Below are 22,629 nucleotides of genomic sequence, written 5' to 3' on the forward strand. Positions count from 1 at the left end.
GATATGTAGGATGCTAGCCACTGTCCTCTCAGATGGCTGGCTCTCTAAACAACGTGCAGTTCTAAAGGTTCAGTTCCTGTCTCACTCGTGCATGGGCTTCTGCAAGTGACAGGTAGCAAGCAGCCCCGAACTCCAGTTATAAAACCTCCCAAGATGCAAAGGCCTGCTATTGCCCACTCTGAAGTCAGCTCCAGAGGACACTGTTACCCCTTTTCCAGTGTGTCCCAGGGATCACACTGCCCCTAGGACCTCTGAGGCAGTCTCGTGGACTCCTATCCTGTTGGGACTGGTCTCAAGCCCAGGCCCTCTCAGAGCCCATTAAGGATGCCTCCTCCTCCCAGCTGTATTACCCTTCCCTATTCTTTACATTCCAGCTTGCTTTTGCTCTGCTATCTGTGAAGTAGGGTCACCTGTCTCTGTTTGCCATGGGTCAGTGGGAAGGACATGACATTACGAAAGCATGAAGAAATCTGATGTTTGGGTCTGGGGTGAGAGTGGGGTGGCTCTGTTAGTAAGAACACTTGCTGTGTAAGCCTGAGGACCTGAGTTCAGATCCCCAGCACTCATGTAAAAAGTCCAGTTAAAAGTCCAGTTAAAACCCTAGTGCTGTGGCAGGCAGGGACTGGGGATCACTGGGGCTTGCTGGCCTCCAGCCTAGATCCAGGTGCAGGGAGAGACCCTGCCTCAAGAGAATAAGGTGGAGAGTGACAGAGCAGGACACCTGACTTCCTCCTCTGGCCTCCGAGCTTACACAGGCTCACCCTCATGCCTCATAACTCTCTCTCTCTCTCTCTCTCTCTCTCTCTCTCTCTCTCTCTCTCTCACACACACACACACACACACACACACACACATATCTAGTTTCTGTTTTAGACCAACAGTTTGTTTTGCTACTTACTGTTTTCAGACAGTTGCACAATGTAGTAAAGGACTGGGCTGTTTCCATCAAAGGGCCGGACCCACGACAGCATCACTGAGTGGCTGCGTGCAGGACTCAAGCTGGCCATGAGGTTTTGAGGAGGGTGAGGCAGCTCACTGGAGGAAAGGAAGGAAAAAGAACAAGAGGAAAGTGAAGTCAGACTGATAGGTCATGTGATGCCCACGTTGGAGGGAGCTGGTATGTGCTGTTCCGGAATGAGAATGAGCTGTTCTCTCTGTGGTCCCCAAAGGAGCAAACGAAGCCCAGCTCCACCCCTTGTGGTGTAACTTGAACATAATTTGATGTATTATGATAGTTTTAATTGCTAACTTGATATAACCTACGATCATGGGAGGAGAAAGTCTCCATGAGGGACTGTCTACACCATGTTGGCCCATGGGTGTGTCTACAGGGGACTGTCTTGATTGTCTCAGTCGGTGTGAGCAGATCCAGCCCACTGTGGGCAGCGCCATTCCCTGAGTTTGGGTCCTGGACTGTGTATGAGAAGAGAAAGGTAGCTAAGTACTAAGCACAGCATTCTTTTGTCTCTGCTGACTGTGGATGGGATACAATGAGCTGCTTCAACTTCCTGCCCCCTCAGCATCTCCATGGTAATGGACCACAACCTGGAATTGTGAGCTAAAATAAATCCTTCCACCCCAAGCTGCTTTCTGTCGAGGTATTATCACAGCCATGGAAAGGAAACCAGAATAGATGTCTCCTTTAATTGCTCTACACTTTATATTTTGAGGCAGGACCTCTCACTGGCCAGTGAACTCTAGGGATCCTCCTATTTCTTCCTGCCCAGGGCTGGAATTCTAGGTGTGCAGCATTGCACCTAGTTTTTCACATAGGTACTGGAGACTGTGCTCTTGAACTCATGTCCTTGTGCAGCAAGCCCTTTACCTGCTGAGCCCTACCCCCGGCCCCTGCATTGTAACACTTATGAGACATACTGTGGTCGATAATTTGTCTATGCATCTAGAAGCTGGCCATGTAAACCTGGTGAGCACTATGAAGAGGAAAGTATGGCACTGAGGATCTGCCAGTGTGCGGGTTGCCGCACTCACCTGTTTGGAGTTTGGGGGAGATGCCTATATGCCTTCAAGGACAAATGGACTGCCTCATTTATTGACAGCATGAGGTTATACTGTCATTCTGTCTTCCGGAGGGTACTAGAGGGTTTGGGGAAGCACGTAGGAGTAAATGTGGTGATAAAGTCAACTGGAAGCCAGTAGAGATGGTAAATAACACATGGGCAAGGCCATAAAATGGAGGTGCAGTTCTCACGTCCAAGTTTCAAAAAGGAGTCACTAATTTAAGGAAGTCTTTACTGGTGACAGAACAATGTCTATCTGAACTCTCCAGACTGTGCAAGTTAGGTTCAGTCTTAGATTATTAATTATTTCATTCATTCATTCATTCATTCATTCATTGGCTGAGTCTTGATAGCCCTGGCTAGTCTGGAATTTACTATGTTTGCTACGCTGGCCTTAAACTTGCTACGATTCTCCAACATCTGATCCAAAAGTAATGGGATCTCAGGCATGCACTACCATGCCCCACCCTATACTTCATTGCATGTGTGCTCATGTACATGTGTTTTCATGTACATGTGTGTTTGTATGTATGTTCATGTGCATGAGTGTGCACTTGTATGTGGAGTTACAGGTGGAAGTCTGGTGTCTTCCTCGATCACTCTCCATGTTTCTTTTTTGAGTCAGGGTCTCTCCTGAATCCAGACTTCACAGATTTGGCAGGAGTGGCTGGCTAGCAAGCCCCCAAATGTCCCCATTTCCCCAGTGTTGGGGTTACAGGTGTACACTGCCATACTCAAATAGATTCTTTTCTCATACAATATATCCTGGTTACAGTATCCCCTCCCTTTACTCCTCTCAATCCCCGACTCCAATCTGAACATACTCAACCGTTTATGTGGTCACCAGGGATCCAAACTCAGGTCCTCATGCTTGCACAGCAAACACTTTACTAACGGAGTCCTCTTCCCAGCCCTCTACCTGACTCTTTTCATTTCAAACTGTACGTGTGGGCTGAGGGTTAGAACTCACGTGAGAATACTTTCCTGGCATGCACGAGGCTATTCCAGCTCAAAAACTGATGAAGTTGTTTGCACCCAGCTGCGTAAGGGTGCAGCTCCCTCACCCATGCAGCCACTTACAGGCAAACTTATGAACCCTGTTACAGATTAGCACTAAAGAGCAGAATCTTGAGCACTGACTGTTATCTTGTGTTCCCCTAAACTGTGGATCAAGTTTAAACTCAGAGAATAAGCTGCAGTTTCCATTTGAGTTACCTGATAACCAAACTCCATTAAACACAAATAGACACTCTTCAAACAAACAAACAAGGCCAGGATGGAAATATCCATTCTTCCATTTCTTTTTGTTTCCCCCAAGGTATTATTTGTTTGGTCTGAAACGAGACCAAAGTTGTTGAATGGCCCTAAATAGAAACAAACTATTTGTTCCGTTTCTCCACCTCTGTGACAAGGTGTCTGACAAAGACCACTTGAGTGGGGAAGGGTGACCTTGGCTCACAGCTGAGGCTTCTGTCCATCACAGCAGGGAAGGCATGGTGGCAGGAGTGTGCTGCTCACATGGCATCCACAGTCAGGAAGCAGAAAGAGATGAATGCTCTGCTTTGCTCGATTTATCCTTCTTATTCAGTCCACGGCTCTGGGCCATGGGATGGTGCTGCCCACACCCAGGGTGAGTCTTTGCATCTCTGTTAACCTAATCTAGGAACTCACTCACAGAGATGCTCAGAGGTGTATCTCCTAGGTGACTCTCCAGCATATTAAGTTGACGCAATTGGTTTTTACTTGAACCAAGAATAAACTTGAGTAAAAATATCGAGATAACACTGTTAATAGTTTTTCTGGTCTGGGATGGAGCTTCTAAACCCTTGGAATATTCAGAGGGATGGGGCTGTCTTAGTCACTCCTGTGGGCCTCTGATACCATAGGTGAGTGACTGGTTATGAGGTCACTCAGCTGGGCCCTACATGGGTCCGGGACAAGAGACGAGCCATGGGATTGGAGGTTGGCATGTCAGCTCAATCTCTGGCTTCTGTGGGATGGAAGGAGGCTGGAGACATTCAATAATGTGCCAACCATTCAGCCAATCAGGAAACTTCTGTTGGGTGTGGGTCCGTGGAGCTTCCCTGGCAGGTGTCATGAGGTAAGATGTGAAAGTGAGAAGGGGGATGTGGAACTGGCCAGGTCATGCCCCACATGTCACATGCAAGCATGTCTGCCTGCACCCAGAGCATATGCATAGCCTTACACTACAGCCATCCCATACACGCAGATTTGGATACTTCCCAACTCTCCAGTTCCTCACTGGTCTGGTCATGGTTGTTTTCTCCTTTATAAAAAACTGTAATCAAAACCACAGCTCTGTGTAGAGACTTTGCAGCTGAGGGTGCAGGGGAAGCCCTAGCCAGTCAGCTTGGTAGGTGGAGTGGAAGCTCCCTAGATCCCAGCTTCTGCCCAAGGCGTGGAGCTGTCCTGAAGTCTATGCCCATGACTTGTGTGGTCTGCGCTAATTCCAATTAATTAATGTCTGAATTCCACTGCAAAGATGACTCTGATAATAGAAGTTGGTCTGACACAACAAACATGAACTTGAAAACTAGCAAGGGTGGCCAGTGCGCTGGGTCATTGTGTAGATACACAACAGCTCCCAACAGCAGAAGAATATGACATAGACCAAGCCTCAGAGGCAGCATTTGCCCCAGGCCTGCCTCATATACACACAATAAGACCCTAGGAGCTCACAAGTGACATTTTTCTTACATTTAGGGTGTGTGTGTGTGTGTGTGTGTGTGTGTGTGTATACACACTTGTATGTGTGTGTGGAGGTCAGAGGTCAATCTCAGTTGCTTTCCTCTCTCACCTTCTGCCTTGAGACAAGGTTTTCACTGAACCTGGAGCTCATCCATTCAGTTAGACTGGCTGACCAGTGAGCCCTCCTGTCTCTGCTGTCCCAGGCACATGGCACTAGAGGTGGCTTTTGACATAGGTGCTGGGGATCTGAATTCAGGACCTCATGCTTACGCTGCAAGTGTTCTACCTACTGAGACATTCCCAGTACCAGGGCTTTCTCTTTAACCTGCTGATGGTTATTTTGGGGATGAGACTTCATAAAATCTCTGAGCAATGTGTCAGTAATGGATACACATGCCTTTCATAAACCCCGAATCCATTCCAGAAAATTTTCTCCAACAGGAGTAGACTGCTCCCAAGCACTTCATGGTCAACTTTAAGAGGAGGTGGGTAGATGATGTTGGGGGGGGGGGGCGATTCTCAGACAGTTGTAACTATATACAAAGTGAGGGCATGGCTGTTCCAAGGTATGGTTGAGGGGAAGGTTTTTATTGGAGATATCAGAGGCATCTGGAAGAGTCCAGAGCAAGGAGAGGAAGTAGTGAACTAAACATGGCCAGTAGGCCAGACTGGGCCATGAGAGGAGAGAGAGGAGGGTAGACAGAGAGGGGAGGAAAAGAGTGTGGACAAAGCAGCACAAGAGAGAGGGGGCCAAGAGGGCCAAGAGGGTGTAGAGAGCGTGTGGCCTAAATGGCAGGGTTATACAGGTGTGAGAATCTGGGGGAGGGAAGTCCGGGAGCTGGTGAGGGTTAGGGTAAATGGGTGGGGTGAGAAGAGCTGAGAAGCCACAGGTACTGAGTGAGCTCAGAGGCCAGCAGGAACTTTGGAATGCTAATAGGCACCAGAGTAGTCATATGTTTCTTTTGGTTCTGACAATGGCCACTGGTGATAAACTAAAGACACAAGGAACAACGGGAATGGAGGCCAGTTCAGAGTCACCTTGCAATGGAAATGGAACAGGAAATTGCCACCAAGTCCCTTACACCTCGGTATTATCAAAAATTAACAACGGCCACGGTAAGAGGAACTTGCACAGGGCAGGGAAGATGGCGGTGTGTGTGAGGGAGGAGCAGTTTTGAACAATTGGTAAAATTGTGGCCGAGAAAGAATTGCTCCTGCAAAAGAAGACCAGGTCAGTCTTTCTCCACCAAAAGAGCTTTGCCCCTTTGAGGTACAAATCGTGACTTGGTCAAACCCATCTTCTTCCACTTTGCTCTGAGGAGGAAGACACTGGGCCTGATAACTTTGGGGGCTAGCATTAAATCGTTTGTGCCTTATTGTGTCTTTGTCAGAAGTAGTTTTATTGAAAGAAACCTCCCTCACTGCCTCAGGGGCTGAGTCTTCCAGTCAGCTCAGTAAATTAGATTTTCTCTGTACTTTGGGCTCCTAAGAATTACTCTCTGATTGCAGGACGAGCCAGGTGATGCTAATTGGGTCTTTAAATGATTGAACAATTAATCAATCCATAACGCCTTAGGAAACTGGTCTTACTGGTGTGTTCAACAGGGAAAGACGCGTTGAGGGGCTTGGGATCACTCCAGGACTTCTCAGTACTATAGCACCAGTGAACTAGAGGGAAAGACAGGATTAAAACTCAAGATGAGAATGTTTTGGGTTGTTTGTTTTTTGTTTTTGAGACAGGGTCTCAGGTAGCCCAGACTGGCTTTCAATTTGCAATGTGGTCAAGAATGATCTGTATGTATGATGTAGGTGTGTATGTGTATGCTTGCACATGTGTGCACGTGAATGTGAAGGCCTGAGGCTGACCTCAGTGTCTTCCTTGGTTACACTCCACTTTATTGAGACAGGATCTCTCACTGGAACTTGGAACACACTGATGTGGCTAGTTTAGCTATCCAGCTTGTCCCAGGCCTTCCCTCCCCCGATCTTCAGGGTGCTAAAACCACAGGGAGGCTGCCATGCACAGGCAGCTTTTGTGGAGGCAGAGCACTCCATTCAGTGAATCATTCCTCCATACACTCACTTGGAGACAGTCTCATGTATCCCAGGCTGGCCTTGAACTCACTGTATGATCGAGCTACTCTGAACTTCTGATCCTCTTGCCTCTTTCCCCACAATGCTTGGATTACAGACACATACCACCACCACATCTAGTTTTATTCTGCGCTGGGAACCAAACCCAGGGCTTTGTGCATGCCAGGCAGGTACTCTGTCAACCGAGCAACAGCTCAAGCCCAACCTTGGACTTTGAATCCTGCTGTTTCTGCCTTCCTAGTGTTGGGATTACAAGTGAGTATTACCAAGCCTGCTTTTATCCCATGCTGGGGATTGAACCCAGGGTCTCATATGTTCTGGGCAACTATTCTACCAACTGAGCTACAACTCTAGCCTTCGAGGTGACAATGTTTAATGATGAAGATCTCTGCATCTAATGTATAGGACATGTCACCAAACCATGAATTTTAGAGAGGGGATAGGTCAGAGCCTACATACATTGCTTGTCCTGGATGACACAAAATACACTCTCCTGTTTTAACTTATTAAGTGGAGTGAGGTTTACTTAGACACCTACTATATGCTTGACTGAGGCAGGAGTCACTTCTAGTATGTCAGATGGTCATGAGGAGCTGGTCAAAAGTAACATGAAGTCTCAGGGATGGAAGCACCCTGCTTCAAGGCAGAGACCCCAAGCATGAGAGACAATGTTGCTTTTTGAGGTGGAGAGGAAACCGTAGGACCATTAAATTCCTGAGAGTCTCTTTTCCACTGGGTTCAACACAGGACTGGAGAAATACTGGCTGATTCCATTCCATGACAGTCCTGTGAGGTCAGTGCCACCATGTCCAGTCTGTAAGCTGAGCCAACTGAGGTAGAGGAGTAAGGCAACCTGCCCTGAGCCCCACAGTAAGGTGGGAAGGACCCCTGGTCGTCCTGGCTCCTGGGGGCTCTGTTGTAGTCAGCAGCCTTGCTACCGGTATCGTGGGCAGGGAGCATCACTCAGCCAGCTTCCAGCAGAGACAAAGCTCAGTGCTAAATGATCAACCATGGAGCAAACAAGTGTGGGGACATCCCACTGGATGGTTTGTTTTTAAAAGCTCACTTCAATTATTCTCTGTATGTATGTGTGTGTATATGCATGTATGTATATGAGAGCTTGCTGGCGTGTGTGCTCACACAAGCACCTGCACATGTATATGAAGGGCAGAGGTCAACCTTAGGTACTGAACTTCAGGAGCTGTTGACATTTTTACTTGTGAGATAGGGTCTTTCTCTGGCCGGGGACTCACCAATTGGTCTACACTGGCTGGCCAGGGAGCACCAGGGACCCTCATGTCTCTGCCTCCCCAGAACTGGGACTACAAGTGTGCACCACCATGTCTGTCTTTTTTCTTTAATGTGGGTTCTGGGGAATCAAACTCTGGTCCTTTTGCTTGCAAGGTGAAGGCTTTACCGACTGAGCCATCTCCCCAGCCCTAATTCCTGTATTCAACAAAATGGCTTTTAACTGGAGTGGAGAGAAAGGGGGAAACAGGCTCTCCCAGGCTTTTGAAGGACACTGTTCAGTCCTAAGTGCCTCTCAGTTCCTTTCGCAATATTCACGTTTTTCTTTCTTATTTATTTATTTGCTATCTGAGTAATCGTGGAAATGTGGCAGAGCTGGACTAGAAGGTTCTCTGAGAAGCATGTGATGCCCTACATCCCTGAATTGTTACTGTTATCATTACTCTGGCCATCGCTGGTGCTGTGATGTCCTCAGATCTTTGTATGTGCGTCTGTGGTTTATGTGTATGTGTGCATGTGTGCAAGCTCAAGGGCATGTGGACACCAGAGAACAGCTTGTATAAAGTGGACTTCTTCCTTCCACCTTTCTGTCAGAGATGAGGATTGAACTCGGGTCACTAGGCTTGGATGGCAGGCACCTTCACTCACTGAATCAGCCCACTGTCCCTTACCATATCTTGTTTTTGAGACACGGTTGCTCACTGAACCTGGAGCTTAACAATTCCACTAGACTGTCTCACCAGCAAGCTCCCAGGACAGGCCTGTCTCTGCCTCCTCAGCTCTGGGATTACAATCACATGCTACCATGCCCAGGATTTCATAAGGGCACTGGAAATCTATATGCAGGTCCTCATACCCACCTGGCAAGCATTTTACTGACTGAACCATCTCCCCTGCTCCAAGAGCTCTCTGGATCTAAAGATGTACCATTCTCCCATTCATCCCGACTTGGAAGAGCACTGTGTTTATTACACCAGCAACTCCCAGGGGCCAACAGCCTTCCGAATCGGTTCTGCAGCCCGTGGCACCCAAATTGGTTTGAATCACAGGTCTGCAAATATTTCTATCTTTAGCGATGAGGTGTTTCACCATTGCAGAAAGCCTATTATTTTATACATACAGCAACATTTGCTGAAAAATGTATTTTACTTAGAGGAAATCAAATAAGTAAATAGCAGGGAAGATATGTAAATCAGTAGAACATAAAAACAGCTCAGAATAAAAAGAACGTGCTATATTGGAAGTACGCAATTGGGCTGTTGCTGACGGAGCCTTTATGAGCTGCTAACACATATTTATTTGATACCCAGACTGGATGATCTAAGGGTTCTCAAAGGTAGTTTAAAAAATGTGAATAGTATGGAGAATTATGCAAGTTCACGGGCGGTGTTCTCCAACATCATCAAAATGATTTTTTTTTTAAAATCATGAGCTGAGTGGGGGCAGTGGAGCTGGGTTTCTGATTGATTGACAGCGGGCACCTATATGTTTATTCCTAAGACACACCCTGAAGGTAAGAGAGGAGTGGAGGTCAGCAAACAGCTTAAAACATATTCATTACTGCGTTTCTACATGCCTTCAGCCAGCAACCAGCCATTGTGCATTTATTGAGCACCTCTTGTATGCCAGGCACCTGGAATGCAAACATTTATGACCAAGGGACTAGTGGGAGGGGAGGGCTTGAGATAGTAGCCTTGTTTCTCCCAGTGTGGGTGATGTTATGAGGGAGGATGGGCCAGGACAAAATTAGTTGGCACTAAAGGACATAGAAGCAGAGACCCTCGGGTGACATGAACAGAAGACACAACCACATCATGGAAGCAGCCAGGGGCTGAGGACCGGGTGGGACAGAGAGAGCTCACTGATCTGAGGGCCCCGATGCTGACAGGGGTGTGGAGGAGATTCTGGCTGCCCAAAGCCAAATGGGCCCCAAGGCTGCTCTCAAGGTCTGCACTGGCTGGGCTCCAGGTTCATCATGGCTAGCTAGGGTGATTTTGCTCCCCATGGATGACTAGCATCTAATGAGAATCAGAGTCACCCTGGAGAAGGGCAGATAGGAGGTAGAACGGGATTGTTCCTGTTTCAGTTTCTGAATGTACACTAAAGCTTTCTGGACTGGGTACTATATCATTCTCTTTCTCTCTCCCTGTCTGTCTGTCTGTCTCTGTCTGTGTGTGTGTGTGTGTGTGTGTGTGTGTGTGTGTGTGTGTGTGTGTGCAATATGGAAGTTAGAGGTCGACATTTGGTATCTTCCTCAATCACTCTCTACCTCATTATTTGAGACAGCATCTATTACTTAACCTATGCTAACCAATTCCGCTAAACTGCCTGGCTGGCAAGTCCCAGGGGTCTACCTGCCTGTGCCTCTCCCTAGTGCTGGGATTATAAGTGTACATCGTGCTCAGCTTTTAGTATTGTTGCTGCAGATCTAAACTTGGTGTGTGCGTGTATGCATGGTGAGTACTTTACCCATGGAGCCACATTCCAGCCCTTTCAGTAAACTTTCATTGTTTATATCTTTTACGTATGTGTGTATGCCGTGTATGTGTGGGTGCTGGAGGAGGCCAAAAGAGGGTGTCAGATCCCCTGGAGTTACATGCAGTCATGAGATGCCAATGTGGGTGCTGAGATCTGAACTTAGTCCTCTGCAAGAGCACTGTTGTTAACACCTCTCTAGCACGTTCATTAACCCTTTAAACTCCTCTGATTTAGAGAGCTTGCATTTGTTCGTGTTTGAGTACATGAGGCATACACAGATGGCCTCGTGTGGCTCTCTGCAGGTGCTTTCTTCACTCTTAATCCCTTCCGCAGGTCCTGAGGACTCAGAGATAAATGAGGCTTGGTTGGGTGCAAAGTGTTCTGATGCTATCTTTAGGGGATGCTCTCTGAGTTCAGAATCCTTCCTGCATCATTGTGGGGCAGAGCTGTAAGAAAAGCCTCTCACAGTTGCTTTCTAATGGCCCAGCATGCACTGCAGTGGCAGGGATGAGTGGGCCCAGCATGCACTGCAGTGGCAGGGATGAGTGGGCCCAGCATGCACTGCAGTGGCAGGCCGAGTGGACAGATGGGCATCATGCACTGGCTCCTGCCCTGGCAACTACGAGGTGTCAATTCCTTCTTTGCAGGTGGCATGGTGTGCTCGTGTGCTCAGGGATTTCCTGGGAGGACACATGTTTATAAAGCAAATGAATACACATCGGAAAAGTGGGCACTGCCAGCAGGCCTTTCAGCTTCCTGCTCTGTGCGCAGAGGGAGCTGAGGAAAGAGAAGAACACAGTGGCTCTCCACGGCTCCCACTGGAACACGGGGACCCGCAGGGAGGTCTAGACTGAAGTAATGGAGCAGTTGCTAGCTTTCTTAAGCAAAAGACTTAATGGAGGTGTCTCTGGGGCTGACTTAACTTGGAGGTCTAGGTGGCTGCCTGGCTCTGGTTACACAGACCTGACATTTCCCCCTCAGAAACTCTGATGGGCAATCACATGGAACTCATCCTTACTTAGTGGCAATGAGGTAAACATCCCTCATGACAGGGTGTCTATGCAGGAAATGTGAAGGATCCATGGGGACATTGACCTATGATCTAACCATCTGTGTAAGAATGAAACATTTTGATTTTGAAGCCACATAAGGAATGGGGGGGGGGAGAAAAAGGGAGGGGGAAGGGGGAAAGGGGGGACGAGGAATAAAATGAAAGAGAGAGAGAAAGAAGGGACTGAGGAGATAGTTCAGATGCTAAAGTGCTTGCCTTGTGAGCATGAAGGCATGAGTTTGATTCCCCAGAAACTGAAAGATGATGTTGCATGTGGTGGCACATGCTTACAATGGCGGCACTGGGGAGGTGGCGGTGGGTAGATTCTGGGGCTCCCTGGCCAGCCAGACTAGCCATACCAGAAAGTTCCAGGTAAAATGAAAGACCGCATTTCAAACAAACAAGGAATGCAGCTCCTGAGGAATGACATCTGAGGTTGACCTCTGACCCCCTCACCTCCCATCCCATCTCCAACATATGCACACACCCCGCTCCAAACATGCATGTGCTCATGTGTGTGCATACACACGTGCAGGTGAGAAAAGAAGGGAAAAGCAAAGGCTTGCCATCATGTGCAGCTGAATGGTGGGATGTGCGGGCTACAGGGTAATGGCTTGGGACAGCAAGTGGGCATGCCATGGGTGAAGGGAGGTCATGTGGGAGGGTGTGGGCTGAGAAGCGTAGAGACAGGGAGGGGCTCAGTACTCACATCACTTCCAGCCGTGCTGTTCGGGAGTCGTTCCCGCCCTCAGACACAATCTCACAGGTATAGTCCCCAATGTCCCCTGACCACGTCTGGCTAATGAGAAGGGACCCGTCCTTCTCCACCACAATTCTCGAGCTGCTGGATGGTGTGATGACCACGTTGTCCTTTTTCCAAACGTAGCTGTGGACCAAGCAGAGAGTTCATCACAAAAGCAACAGGAGCAGGATCCCGCCCCTTCCTTGACAGTGAAGAAGAGCAAGCAGCTGGTGAATTGGAGAACAGAGTAAAAAATGACCGACTTATACCTTTAAAGGTATGAGTTTTGGGCTGGAGAAATGACTCAGTGATTAAGAGTGTGTCCTGCCATTCCAGATGACCCAAGTTTGGTTCCTAGCACCCAGGTCAGCTATGGGGATTGGACACTGTCTTCTGGCCTCCTTGGGCAATTGCACACATGTAGCATACATTCACACAGACACATACACACACATAGACATAAATAAAAATAAATCTTTGTAAAAGGTGAGTCTTTTGGTATGGTGGGGAGCAGGAGATATCTTGGACAATATACAAAAGCTGATTGATAAATCAGTGACTGAAACAAGACAGTGATGCTGGAGGGGTAAGTTAGTGGATAAAGTGTTGGCCTTTCATTAAAAAAGACCTAAGTTTAATTCCCAGAATCCACATAAAAACACTAGTAGTCTTAGCGCATGGGGAAGCAGACAGGTAGATCGATGGGGGAGGGGCAGGGATCCCACCCTCAGTTTAGTCTAACTGGTGAGCTCCAGGTTAAGTGAAAGACGCTGTCTCAAAACTAGATGGAGGATCTGGACAACAGCTCAGTGGATAAAGGCTTTCTGTGCAAGCATTAAGACTGGAGTTCAGCTCCTCAGCACCCACATAAAAGCTGAGGGGGCATAGTGGCCCCCCTGTAATCCATTCACTCAGATGAAAAGATGGGATTCCCAGAGCAAGTGGGCTGCTAGACTAGCTGAATCGGGTTTAGCAAAAGACCTGGCCTCTATAAATGAAGAGGAGATCGGTCGACAGGATCGACCTCTGGCCTCCACATGTATGTGCACACAGGTGTACATGCACCTGCACATGTATATGCCTATATACATGGGAAACATGTACACACACACACACACACACACACACACACACACACACACACACACACACACCTGTATGCAAGTGTATCACAGATGTACTACTCCCAACACATACAACAAACAGAATCCCAAAATGTGGCAATGAAGATGACTGTGAATCTGATGAGCTTGTGTCTGGGAGACAGGGACTCTGTGGGTCAGAGGCACAGCTGTCACCTACTGAACTGCACCCACCCAGCTCTCCCGCCTCAGTAATGCTTGCTTAAGACCCCCAGAGAGGCACCCCACCTCCTGAGCAAAGCTCTGAGCACCTTGTAACTGTCCTGCTAAAGTCCCACCGCCCTGGGCAGGCTCTCTCTGATGCCACCTTCCTTCCTCATTTAAGCTTTATGGCCATTTTAGCCCATTTTTCTTTTCCAATATAGACTCAATTATGAGCCTGTCCAGCCCTACATGTCCCTGGGCAAGGCCTACCGACGGCTGGATGAGCGGAAAGTGCTGGCTTTCTCTTTATTAGAATAATTGGACCACATTTTCAAAATGGACCGGCCCTTTCTGCCCTGCGTATTCACAAAACAAACTTCTGTAAATTAGTCACAGGAGGTCCCCCTGCAACACAAGAGACAACGTGCAAAGCCCACTCGAAGAGAAAGACAGACTGCCCTGTACAGCCTGGGGCCCTCTAAAGTGGGGACAGCCCAAGTCCTTCACAGAAGGGGGCTCAGTGCCGCAAAGGGACCATCCAAGGGGATGCTTCTGAGCTCTTGGAGCATTGTGTGAAATCATACCCTGCCTCCTCTACAATGAATGGATTCTCTACGTGTAAAAGAGATCTCCGGGGGGGCCTCCCAGGGTCTCCTAGGGAACCTTTAACTTGTTGCTTCTTGTGTGTTCCTCTGGGTTTCCCATTTGCTCTTCTTGCAGTTAACCCACACTTGTGTTCCAGCCCTGGACACTCTGGGGAGTCGGGTGGGGACGTAGAAGTGAATGGTCTGCCAAATGCCTGCCCTGAAGGGTCAAGTCTCTGAACCCAGTTCTCAGGGCAGGCTTCAACAGCCATCAGCTCTGCTTACTGTCAACTCCAATTCCGTCCTTTCTGCTAAGTGTGGCCTTTGAGAACTATGGCGGGATGATGATGCTGTGTGATGCATTTCTCTATTTACTGCCCACCCCCCTTCCCGGTTCATTTATTTTCAGAGTTGAGTCTGAAAAGTCACAACTACTCTGCTCTTTGACACAAAGCTCACCGCTGAGGGCCACTGTCTGCAGCCAGGCCCTTACCTCGAGTGGCCTGGCTTTTAGACTTTGTTTTGCTTTTGAGACATGGTCTTACTGTGTAGCCCTAAATGTCCTGGAACTCACTATGTAGACCAGGCTGGCTTCTAACTCACAGAGATCCCCCTGCCTCTGCCTCCCCAGTGCTGGGATTAAAGGCGTGCACTACCATGCCTAGGTTGTGTTTGTTTTGTTTAGAGACAGGGTTTCCTGTAACCAAGGCTGACCTTGAATCATCACATGGCTGAGGACAACCTTCAATTTCTGATCCTGTTTCCACCTCTGGAGTGCTGGGATTAGAAGCATACACCCCCCAAGCCCGGTGTATGCACTGATGGAGATGGAACCCAGGGCTTCATGCATGCTAGGCAAGCACTCTATAACTGAGCCACATGACCAGCCCGAGTCACAATTATCAACATCAGCTTCAAGTCTACAGGATGTCCCGCTTGGCACTAGAGAATCATCAAGCTGCCTGGCTCCCTCCTATGCCTGTGTTTCCGTTTTACTGCCTTGGACACCCGCACACCTTTCTTTTCCCTGCTATACAGAAAAACCATCCTTGCAGGATAGAAAACCCCTCCTGAGTATTGCAGAGCTCCCATGTCAACACCACTGAAATCCTATTCCATCCCTCTGGATTTTTGTCTCATTAAGTATCAGTCCCTGACAAGTGCGTTTTACAGACAGTGTATTAACCTTGGCAGGAAAATCACAAAAAACTGTATTGAAGCCATGGAGTGGAGCATAGCCCACTGTAAATAATACATAAGGCTGGAATGGAAGACCGATTCCCGTGATTAATGATGGAGCCTGCCACTGGGAGATGCCATCATCAGGGATCTGCTGCTAAAATCAAAGACCCCCAAACTCTCCCTTCTCATCTCAACTTTCCCTTCATTAACCGGGGGAATCTTAACAAGTCCTAAAGAATGAGAACAGGATGAGCAACCGGAGAGAGGTCCGAGGGTCGTGGGTGGCTCCGCAGCACAGGGTGGCTGTCGTCCCCTTAATCACAACGCGGTCCTCTGGAGGGTGAACGATGGACGTTCGATCTGAAACAACACAAGTCACAGCCCGATGAAATCACCAGTGTGCAAGTCTGTGCCCTCGGGGGGTGGGGGGGATAATGAATTGGTCATCTGACATCAAAGCCTCCGAATTCTCTCTTATCTTGGCAAAACGGGTGTAAATGGAAGTGCTCAGCGATGTTCAGGGAATGGAAAACAAGCCTTTCTGTGTGGCAGCGAAGTCAGTTAACCCGCCCACTCCTAAGTCATCCCAGGTCTCCAAAAGACCTTGTGCAAACACTTAGGGAGTCCCTGCTGCAGGTTAGAGTCTGGGCTCTTTGGAGTGTGTGTGTGTGTGTGTGTGTGTGTGTGTGTGTGTGTGTGTGTGTGGTGTCAATCTTAGGAGCTCTTCCTCTGAAGCTGTCCACCTTGTTTTTTCTGACAGGGTCTCTCACTGGCCTGGAACTCATCAAGTAGGGTAGGCTTGCTGGCCAGGGAGCTCCCAGTATCTGCCTGTCTCTCACTCCCTAGTCATGGGATGACAAGCATGTGCCATCGCTCCCAGCTCTTCTATGTGCGTTCTGACGATCAAACTCAGGTCCTCATGGTTGCAAGTTTAGTACTTGACTATCTGAGCTGTCGCTCTGGCCTAAAGCCTGGATTCTTAAACCAGGGTAGAAGTGGAGGCCTATCACTCAAGTTGCTAGGGAGGCTGAGACAGGAGGATCACATATTCAAGGCCAGCTTGGGATCTGGAACGAGTTCATGGCCAGCAAATTACAGGGTAAGTTTAAGAGCAGCCTAGGAAACACACTGAGACTCTATTTCTAAAGAAAAAGTAAAAAGAGGGCTGGGGATGTAGCTCAGTGGTTGAGGTCCTAGGTTTAATCCCCGATGTTGTAATGAATACATAAGTAAATAAATAGTATATAAATAAATCTAGATTCTTTGCTAAGATAATTATTGTCTTAAAATTTTCAAGTGTCCACATAGCACCTGTGACTCTGGAAGGTGCTTTCATTTGTGCTGATTGATTTAATGATGATTTCATTACTCCTAATTCTTGAGAGTGAGCATGGATGCCCAGGCCTACTGTGAGCTGCCCAGGACCACAAAGCTGGCGAGAGGCAGGGCCCATTGGCTGCCCCACATCTGAAGATTCCAGAACCCATAGCTACTACTACAGATGCCAGCTTCTCCGGAGTCAGCCTGTGCTATGCTGTCACACTCCTGCCAGGGGACACCACTCTGGTGTCATACCCAGAACTAGAACATGTGAGTCCCAGGGCTGCATGGTGAATTGCCAGCTGTGTGCCAGGAAAGGTTGCTGAGCCCTCTGGTCTTTGCCTATGAGAGGGCATGTGACTGAGGAGCAGAGTGACTGAGAGGCCTAGATAACTCTACAGGCCACTGGGCTTACTTACGGTCACTTAGCTAAGCATGGTCCTAACACTGATCCTCAACAGATCCATGGAACTTTCTGGAGAGTGATCTATGGAGAGCCAGACCTCACATTTTCCTCTTCTACAGGCTTGAAAAATGTGAAGCTAACATTTCCCCATGCATCAAATGTGGTTGACTCTAACCTCCAAACACAACAAAACCTCTTTTTTTTTAGTACTTTGCCAATATTGTAGGAATTTAAATAAAAGAAAAACTGTGGCTGTTTTGAGAATATCTAATAAAAAAAATTAAAGGGTTATTTGGGGCTGGAGAGATGGCTCAGTGATTAAGAGTGCACACTGCTCTTGCAGAGGACCTGAGCTCCGTGTCCAGCACCCAGGTGAGCTGCCTGTGATTCCAGCTTCAGAGAATCGCAAGCCCCTTCCTGGCTTCCGAGGGCACCTACACTCATGTGATGTGCATACCTCCACTCCCCTAGATATACATGTAATTGAAAAACAAAACAGAGTCTTAAAAAATTCCATTAAAAGGGTCATTTATCAAAATGTACAGTGACAGCATGAGAAAAAAATGGCAAATATGAGAAGTGTGTGTGTGTGTGTGTGTGTGTGTGTGTGTGTGTGTGTGTGTGTGTGGTTCTTTAGAACTGGCTATATCTTCATATGTTAATGGAGTGAGTTTGAACTTTCCCTCTCACTAGAGACCCTTATGGAGATTGTTAGTGCACACCAGGCTTTTCCGTTTGAAAATGAGCTGTTACTAATGTTGCCTGGGGTCACAGGAAGAAAGGGCACTTAGGTACTTTAGCAGCAGTTCTCAACCTGTGGATCTCGACCTCTCTGGGGGTTGAATGACCCTTTCATAGGGGTCACATGTCAGATATCCTGCATATCAGATATTTACATTATGATTCATAACAGTAGCAAAATTATGGCTATGAAGTAGCAATGAAATAATTTTATGGCTGGGAGGTCACCACAACATGAGGAACTTAAAGGGTCATGACATCAGGAGGGCTGAGAACCACGGCACTAGAGGCAGGACATTTGGTGTTCGGATTGTCACGTTATGGAAAATAATTCTTTCTGTACATCAAGGACCAGTGACCTCCACTGAGGATGATAAAGACTGGAGGAATAAAGATGTCCCTACTGTTGGCTTCTATGTCCCTATTTCATTTATGTAGTTAATACTAGATAGTATAGAAACAATACCTTCTGTTTGTGTGTGTGCATGGGCATGTGTATGTGTGTACGCAGAGGCCAGAGGTCAATGTCGGGTGTCTGCTTTAACCACACTCTCCTCTTTATTTCACGAGACAGAGTCCCTCACTATACCTGAAGCCCCAGATTAGACTGGTTGCCAGTGAGCCCCAGGAACCCCTGTGTCTGTTTCTAGAGCACTGGGATTACAAGTGTATGCCTGGTAGGTGCTGGGGATCAAAGTCACGTCTTCATGATTGCACATCAAGACTTTTATTGACTGAGCAATCTCCTTAGTCTCCAAAACACTTTCCTTAGGATATCAATGATGATTCAATTTTCTTATAAAATTAATCAAAACATTACTTTAGCTATTCTAGCCAACTGGGTATAATAAGTCTACTGATTTTCAAAAGTCGATCTGTTACCACTCTTGAAATAGTGCCATGGACTCTCTGGATACGTCTCCTAATTATTCTTTCAGAAACAGAAAATTTAATTACTCAACAGATTTCTATAAATTAGCTGTAAAAATAATCATCTTCTTGAACTAAGTGAGAAAATCTAAGGGGGTACTGACACCCCCGGGACACAGATGACACAGTGACACAGAACGGTCCTTACTCCACACAGTGAGCGTGGCTGATGCGTTCACAGAGGCCTCGGTATTGGCCGCATAACAGGTGTAGTTGCCGGCATCCTGGATGAAGACGGGGGCTATCCGCAGCCCCCCAGATTCCAGCAGCATGAACCTTGGAATCCGGACAGAGCCACTGGCCAGAATGAGGTTCCCTGAAGGGCAGGAGAGAAAGAGGATCGTTAGAGGTACAGCAGCCGGTGGGGAAAGAAGGGATGGAGCTGTAAGCAAAGCGAACATTCTGTGCAAACATAGCTGAAGCGCTTTCCTCATCATCGGCAAGGATCTGGAACAATTCTGATCTGTGTATGGGATCCTTACCTTCGGATGACCGCTTTTCACACTTCCTTCACATTCAGGGTTTACATCTTCAGGAGCCCCAGTGGGCAGAGGGCACTCACTGAGGGCTTGTGTAAAGGAGAGCTGTATTTACACAGTCATTACTACTCCTAATGCCCACTGACTTTCCTAATTAAAAAAATAAGTATGGGTATATGGCAGTGGTTCCCAACCTTCCTAATGCTGTGACCCTTTAATGCAGTTCCTCATGCTGGGGTGACTCCCAAACATAGAATTGTTCATTGCTACTTCATAACTGTGATTTTGCTACTGTTGTGAATCATAATGTAAATATATGTGTTCTCTGATGGTCTTATATGACCCCTAAGGGGTCGCAACCCACAGGCTGAAAACCACTGGTCCATGAGGTGTTTGTGTGTGTAAATACACATGTGTGTATGTATAAGTCGTCCATATGTATATGGTGTGAATGTATGTAGAGGCTGTACTTTTTTTTTTTTAGACAGGGTTAATGGCTGGAAACTGGGCTAGACTATCTGGCCACCAAGCCCAGGGATCCTCCTGTCTCTGCCTCTCCTGTGCCAGGATGATAACTTTTTACACAGGTACTGGCACCTGAACTCACACCTTCATGCTTGTGTCACAGACATTTTACTGACTGAACCATTTCTCCAGTCCCCAAGTTTTCTAGAAGCCCAGGGTCACCTGTCTCCTTCATGCTGCACCCTGGCTAGATGCCCCTGGCGGAGGCATCCAATAAATGTCATTCAGTTTTCACTGAGTGAACGTGTGAGAAGAAAGAACAATGCAGCCAATCTTCCAGTGTTTTCCACACCAGCCACGCACACCAGCCATGCACACCAGCCACGCACACCAGCCACGCACACCAGCCACGCACACCAGCCACGCACACCAGCCACGCTGCTGCAAAGCCACCTGCCTCTCTTCCATGTGATTGCAGGTTTGGGAGCCCCAGACACCTCACACCTCAGGACAGCTGTCATCCCGTCAGTGACCCTGGTGTCCACTGGACGCTGGGTGAAGGCAGGAGCAATATCTGTGGGGAGAGGTTAGCAGTGAGCTGCAGCACCGTCTCTGAGAAGCCTGCCTAGGAATCCACACAGGTCTTGCAGGACCAATCAGAGGGAAGGGTACTGTGTCGAAAAATAGTAGTCATTCAGGAGTGGCTCCTACCCTGTGTCACCCTACCAGGAATCACCCGTCGTTGCTTAGCATCTAAAGGGAAGTGGATGCCCTTTGCCAAGTTCAAGGGCCCAGGAAGTGTGTTTATCTACAGAAACCAATTGGTTTTGTCCTTTAGGTGACAGACTGTATCAACCATGGGATGACATGTTCCATGACACTTTCCAGGGGCATTCTGAAAGCTGACATACAGGCTTAAGAACCCCTGCCCCACTCCATGGCTTCTTTTTGTTCATGGGGAAAGGCAGGCAGTGTGAGAGCCTCACAGTCCCAAGTAAGAGGAACGAGACAGGCATGTGCTGGAATCAAATGCAGCCCATGTTCCACTGTTCTCCAGAGCAGCCACACCACTGCAGACCCCCGCCTCTCTTTCACATGATGGGGTAGGGGTAGCTAGACACCTCATATATACTCCCATTCACTCCTGCAAGGTTATGCCTTCTGTGCTATCTAGCTGTAACATAGACCATGCCCCTGAAAGTCTACAGCATCTATTACCAGACCTTTCAGAGAAAAACAAATTAACAAACAATAAACAAACTCAAACTACCTGGTCAGTCTGCATCAGAACACCCTGGCCATGGCCGCAAGGTGGGTTTTAAATAATCCTAGTGGATGCAAACTCAAGTTTCTGCCTTAAACACCCAATATTATTGCAACTGCCTGGAGCAAGATTGGTTGCCGGTGCTCTGCAGTGAAGGACAAATATGACTTCTGGGAAGGGTCAGTGACAGTGACCTCCTAAGTTTACCAAAATACACACGTGCATTTTAATAACTTAGCTGTCACTGTACACGATGCAGGGAGACACCAGTCCTGTGCACACACAGCCACACTCCCCAGTGGTGCTCACACCTGCGATATCAGCACTTTGCCTCTGAAAAAAGGGCAAACTTGAAAGGTGCAATTCCATAACCACTAAATTCTACTTCATTTCAGAGGAACAATGTTACAACTGCGGGAGATTAGAAAGAAAACCCACAGATACAGTGAGAACCTGTACTTTAATTTTATTTTTCAAAGACAGGGTGCCAAGGTATTTCTGCTAATGGGATAATAAAAGAAACCCACAAAAGAACTATAATTGTTCAATAAAACTAAAGTAGAGAATGAATATTTTTTAAAACAGAGGGAAAAGATCAAAAGAAAAAGATTAAGCATGAGCTATATACTGGATAGTCTTTCTGATTCTGTCCAGGGGGTGGAAAAATGAAATATTTTTCTACTTGTCTAAAAAGGAAGATTTTCTTTTAAAATAAAGAGCAAGGCTCATGGGTTTGCCTAGGTCATGGTTCACCTTAGCTCAGCCCTCATCACAGGGCTCTCTGTTCCTTCGTCACCTCGGGAGCTGACAGGACGCTACCACCCTGTGTACTGGGCCCAGTGGGCAGCTCTGACTGGAGGAAGGCTGGCCATGCTCACGTGGGTTACTCACTGGTCACATCCAGGTAGGTGTGGGTCTGGATCTCTCCTCCTTCGTTATTGGCAAAGCACTGGAAGATTCCGGAGTCTTCTGGACTCAGTTTCTGAATATGCAAGCCTCCGCTGGGGAGCACTCTGTACCTCGGGTTCTGGAGCTTGCTCAGGGGGACAGCATCTTTGTACCACTGGAGGGTGGGGAGAGGGACCCCTGGATAGGAATGGAGGGAAGCGTTAAACTCCAGGAGCTCTCTGTAGGAGGGTTAAGGTGAAATGGCTTCAGAGACTCATATGGCAATCTCACACTACAACCAATCATTAGGGACACTTCCCTCATCTACACGAAGAAACCCATACTGAGCGTTCTGAAGAGGAAGGAGGCATAAGCAAGGGCCACTACCCCCAGGTTTGCACTCATTTAGAAAGATAGCTGTAATTGCCCTTGAGTTTAGGCCAGAGTTGATACCTCTGATTCTGTCCCTACTAGGCAAGCCAATCCAGGTCACTGGAAGCTTCTATATTGGGTTGATGGAAGTGGGAAGACACACCACCAATGTGGGTGACACTATCCCATGGGCTGGGTTCTCAAGTGAATAAGAAGGAGAGAGTGAGCTGAGCACTGGCATTCATCTCCCTTTGCTTCGTGACTGTGGATGCCATATGACCCATGTGACCATATGCTCCTTATACCCTGCACCTCCTTCCCTGCCACAACGGATTGGATCTTCACACTGTGAGCCAGTTGTACTTGTTAGGG

The 22,629-nt window shown here is 47.7% G+C and overlaps 1 protein-coding gene across 1 annotated transcript in view; it reads right to left on the reverse strand.

Moving 5' to 3' along the window:
• Sdk1 (sidekick cell adhesion molecule 1) overlaps positions 1-22,629 on the reverse strand; it is a 281,083-nt gene that overhangs the window by 242,921 nt on the left and 15,533 nt on the right. The window contains exons 5-10 of the mRNA XM_059249807.1: positions 21,889-22,083; positions 20,191-20,307; positions 18,938-19,105; positions 15,650-15,752; positions 12,308-12,484; positions 899-1,035 (exon numbers count right to left, since the gene is read on the reverse strand). Of these exons, the coding sequence (XP_059105790.1) occupies positions 899-1,035; positions 12,308-12,484; positions 15,650-15,752; positions 18,938-19,105; positions 20,191-20,307; positions 21,889-22,083 (897 nt within the window). The remainder of the gene's footprint in view (positions 1-898; positions 1,036-12,307; positions 12,485-15,649; positions 15,753-18,937; positions 19,106-20,190; positions 20,308-21,888; positions 22,084-22,629) is intronic.

This window comes from Peromyscus eremicus, chromosome 23 (assembly GCF_949786415.1).
Source record: "Peromyscus eremicus chromosome 23, PerEre_H2_v1, whole genome shotgun sequence".
In the NCBI taxonomy this organism is placed as follows: Eukaryota; Metazoa; Chordata; class Mammalia; order Rodentia; family Cricetidae; genus Peromyscus; species Peromyscus eremicus.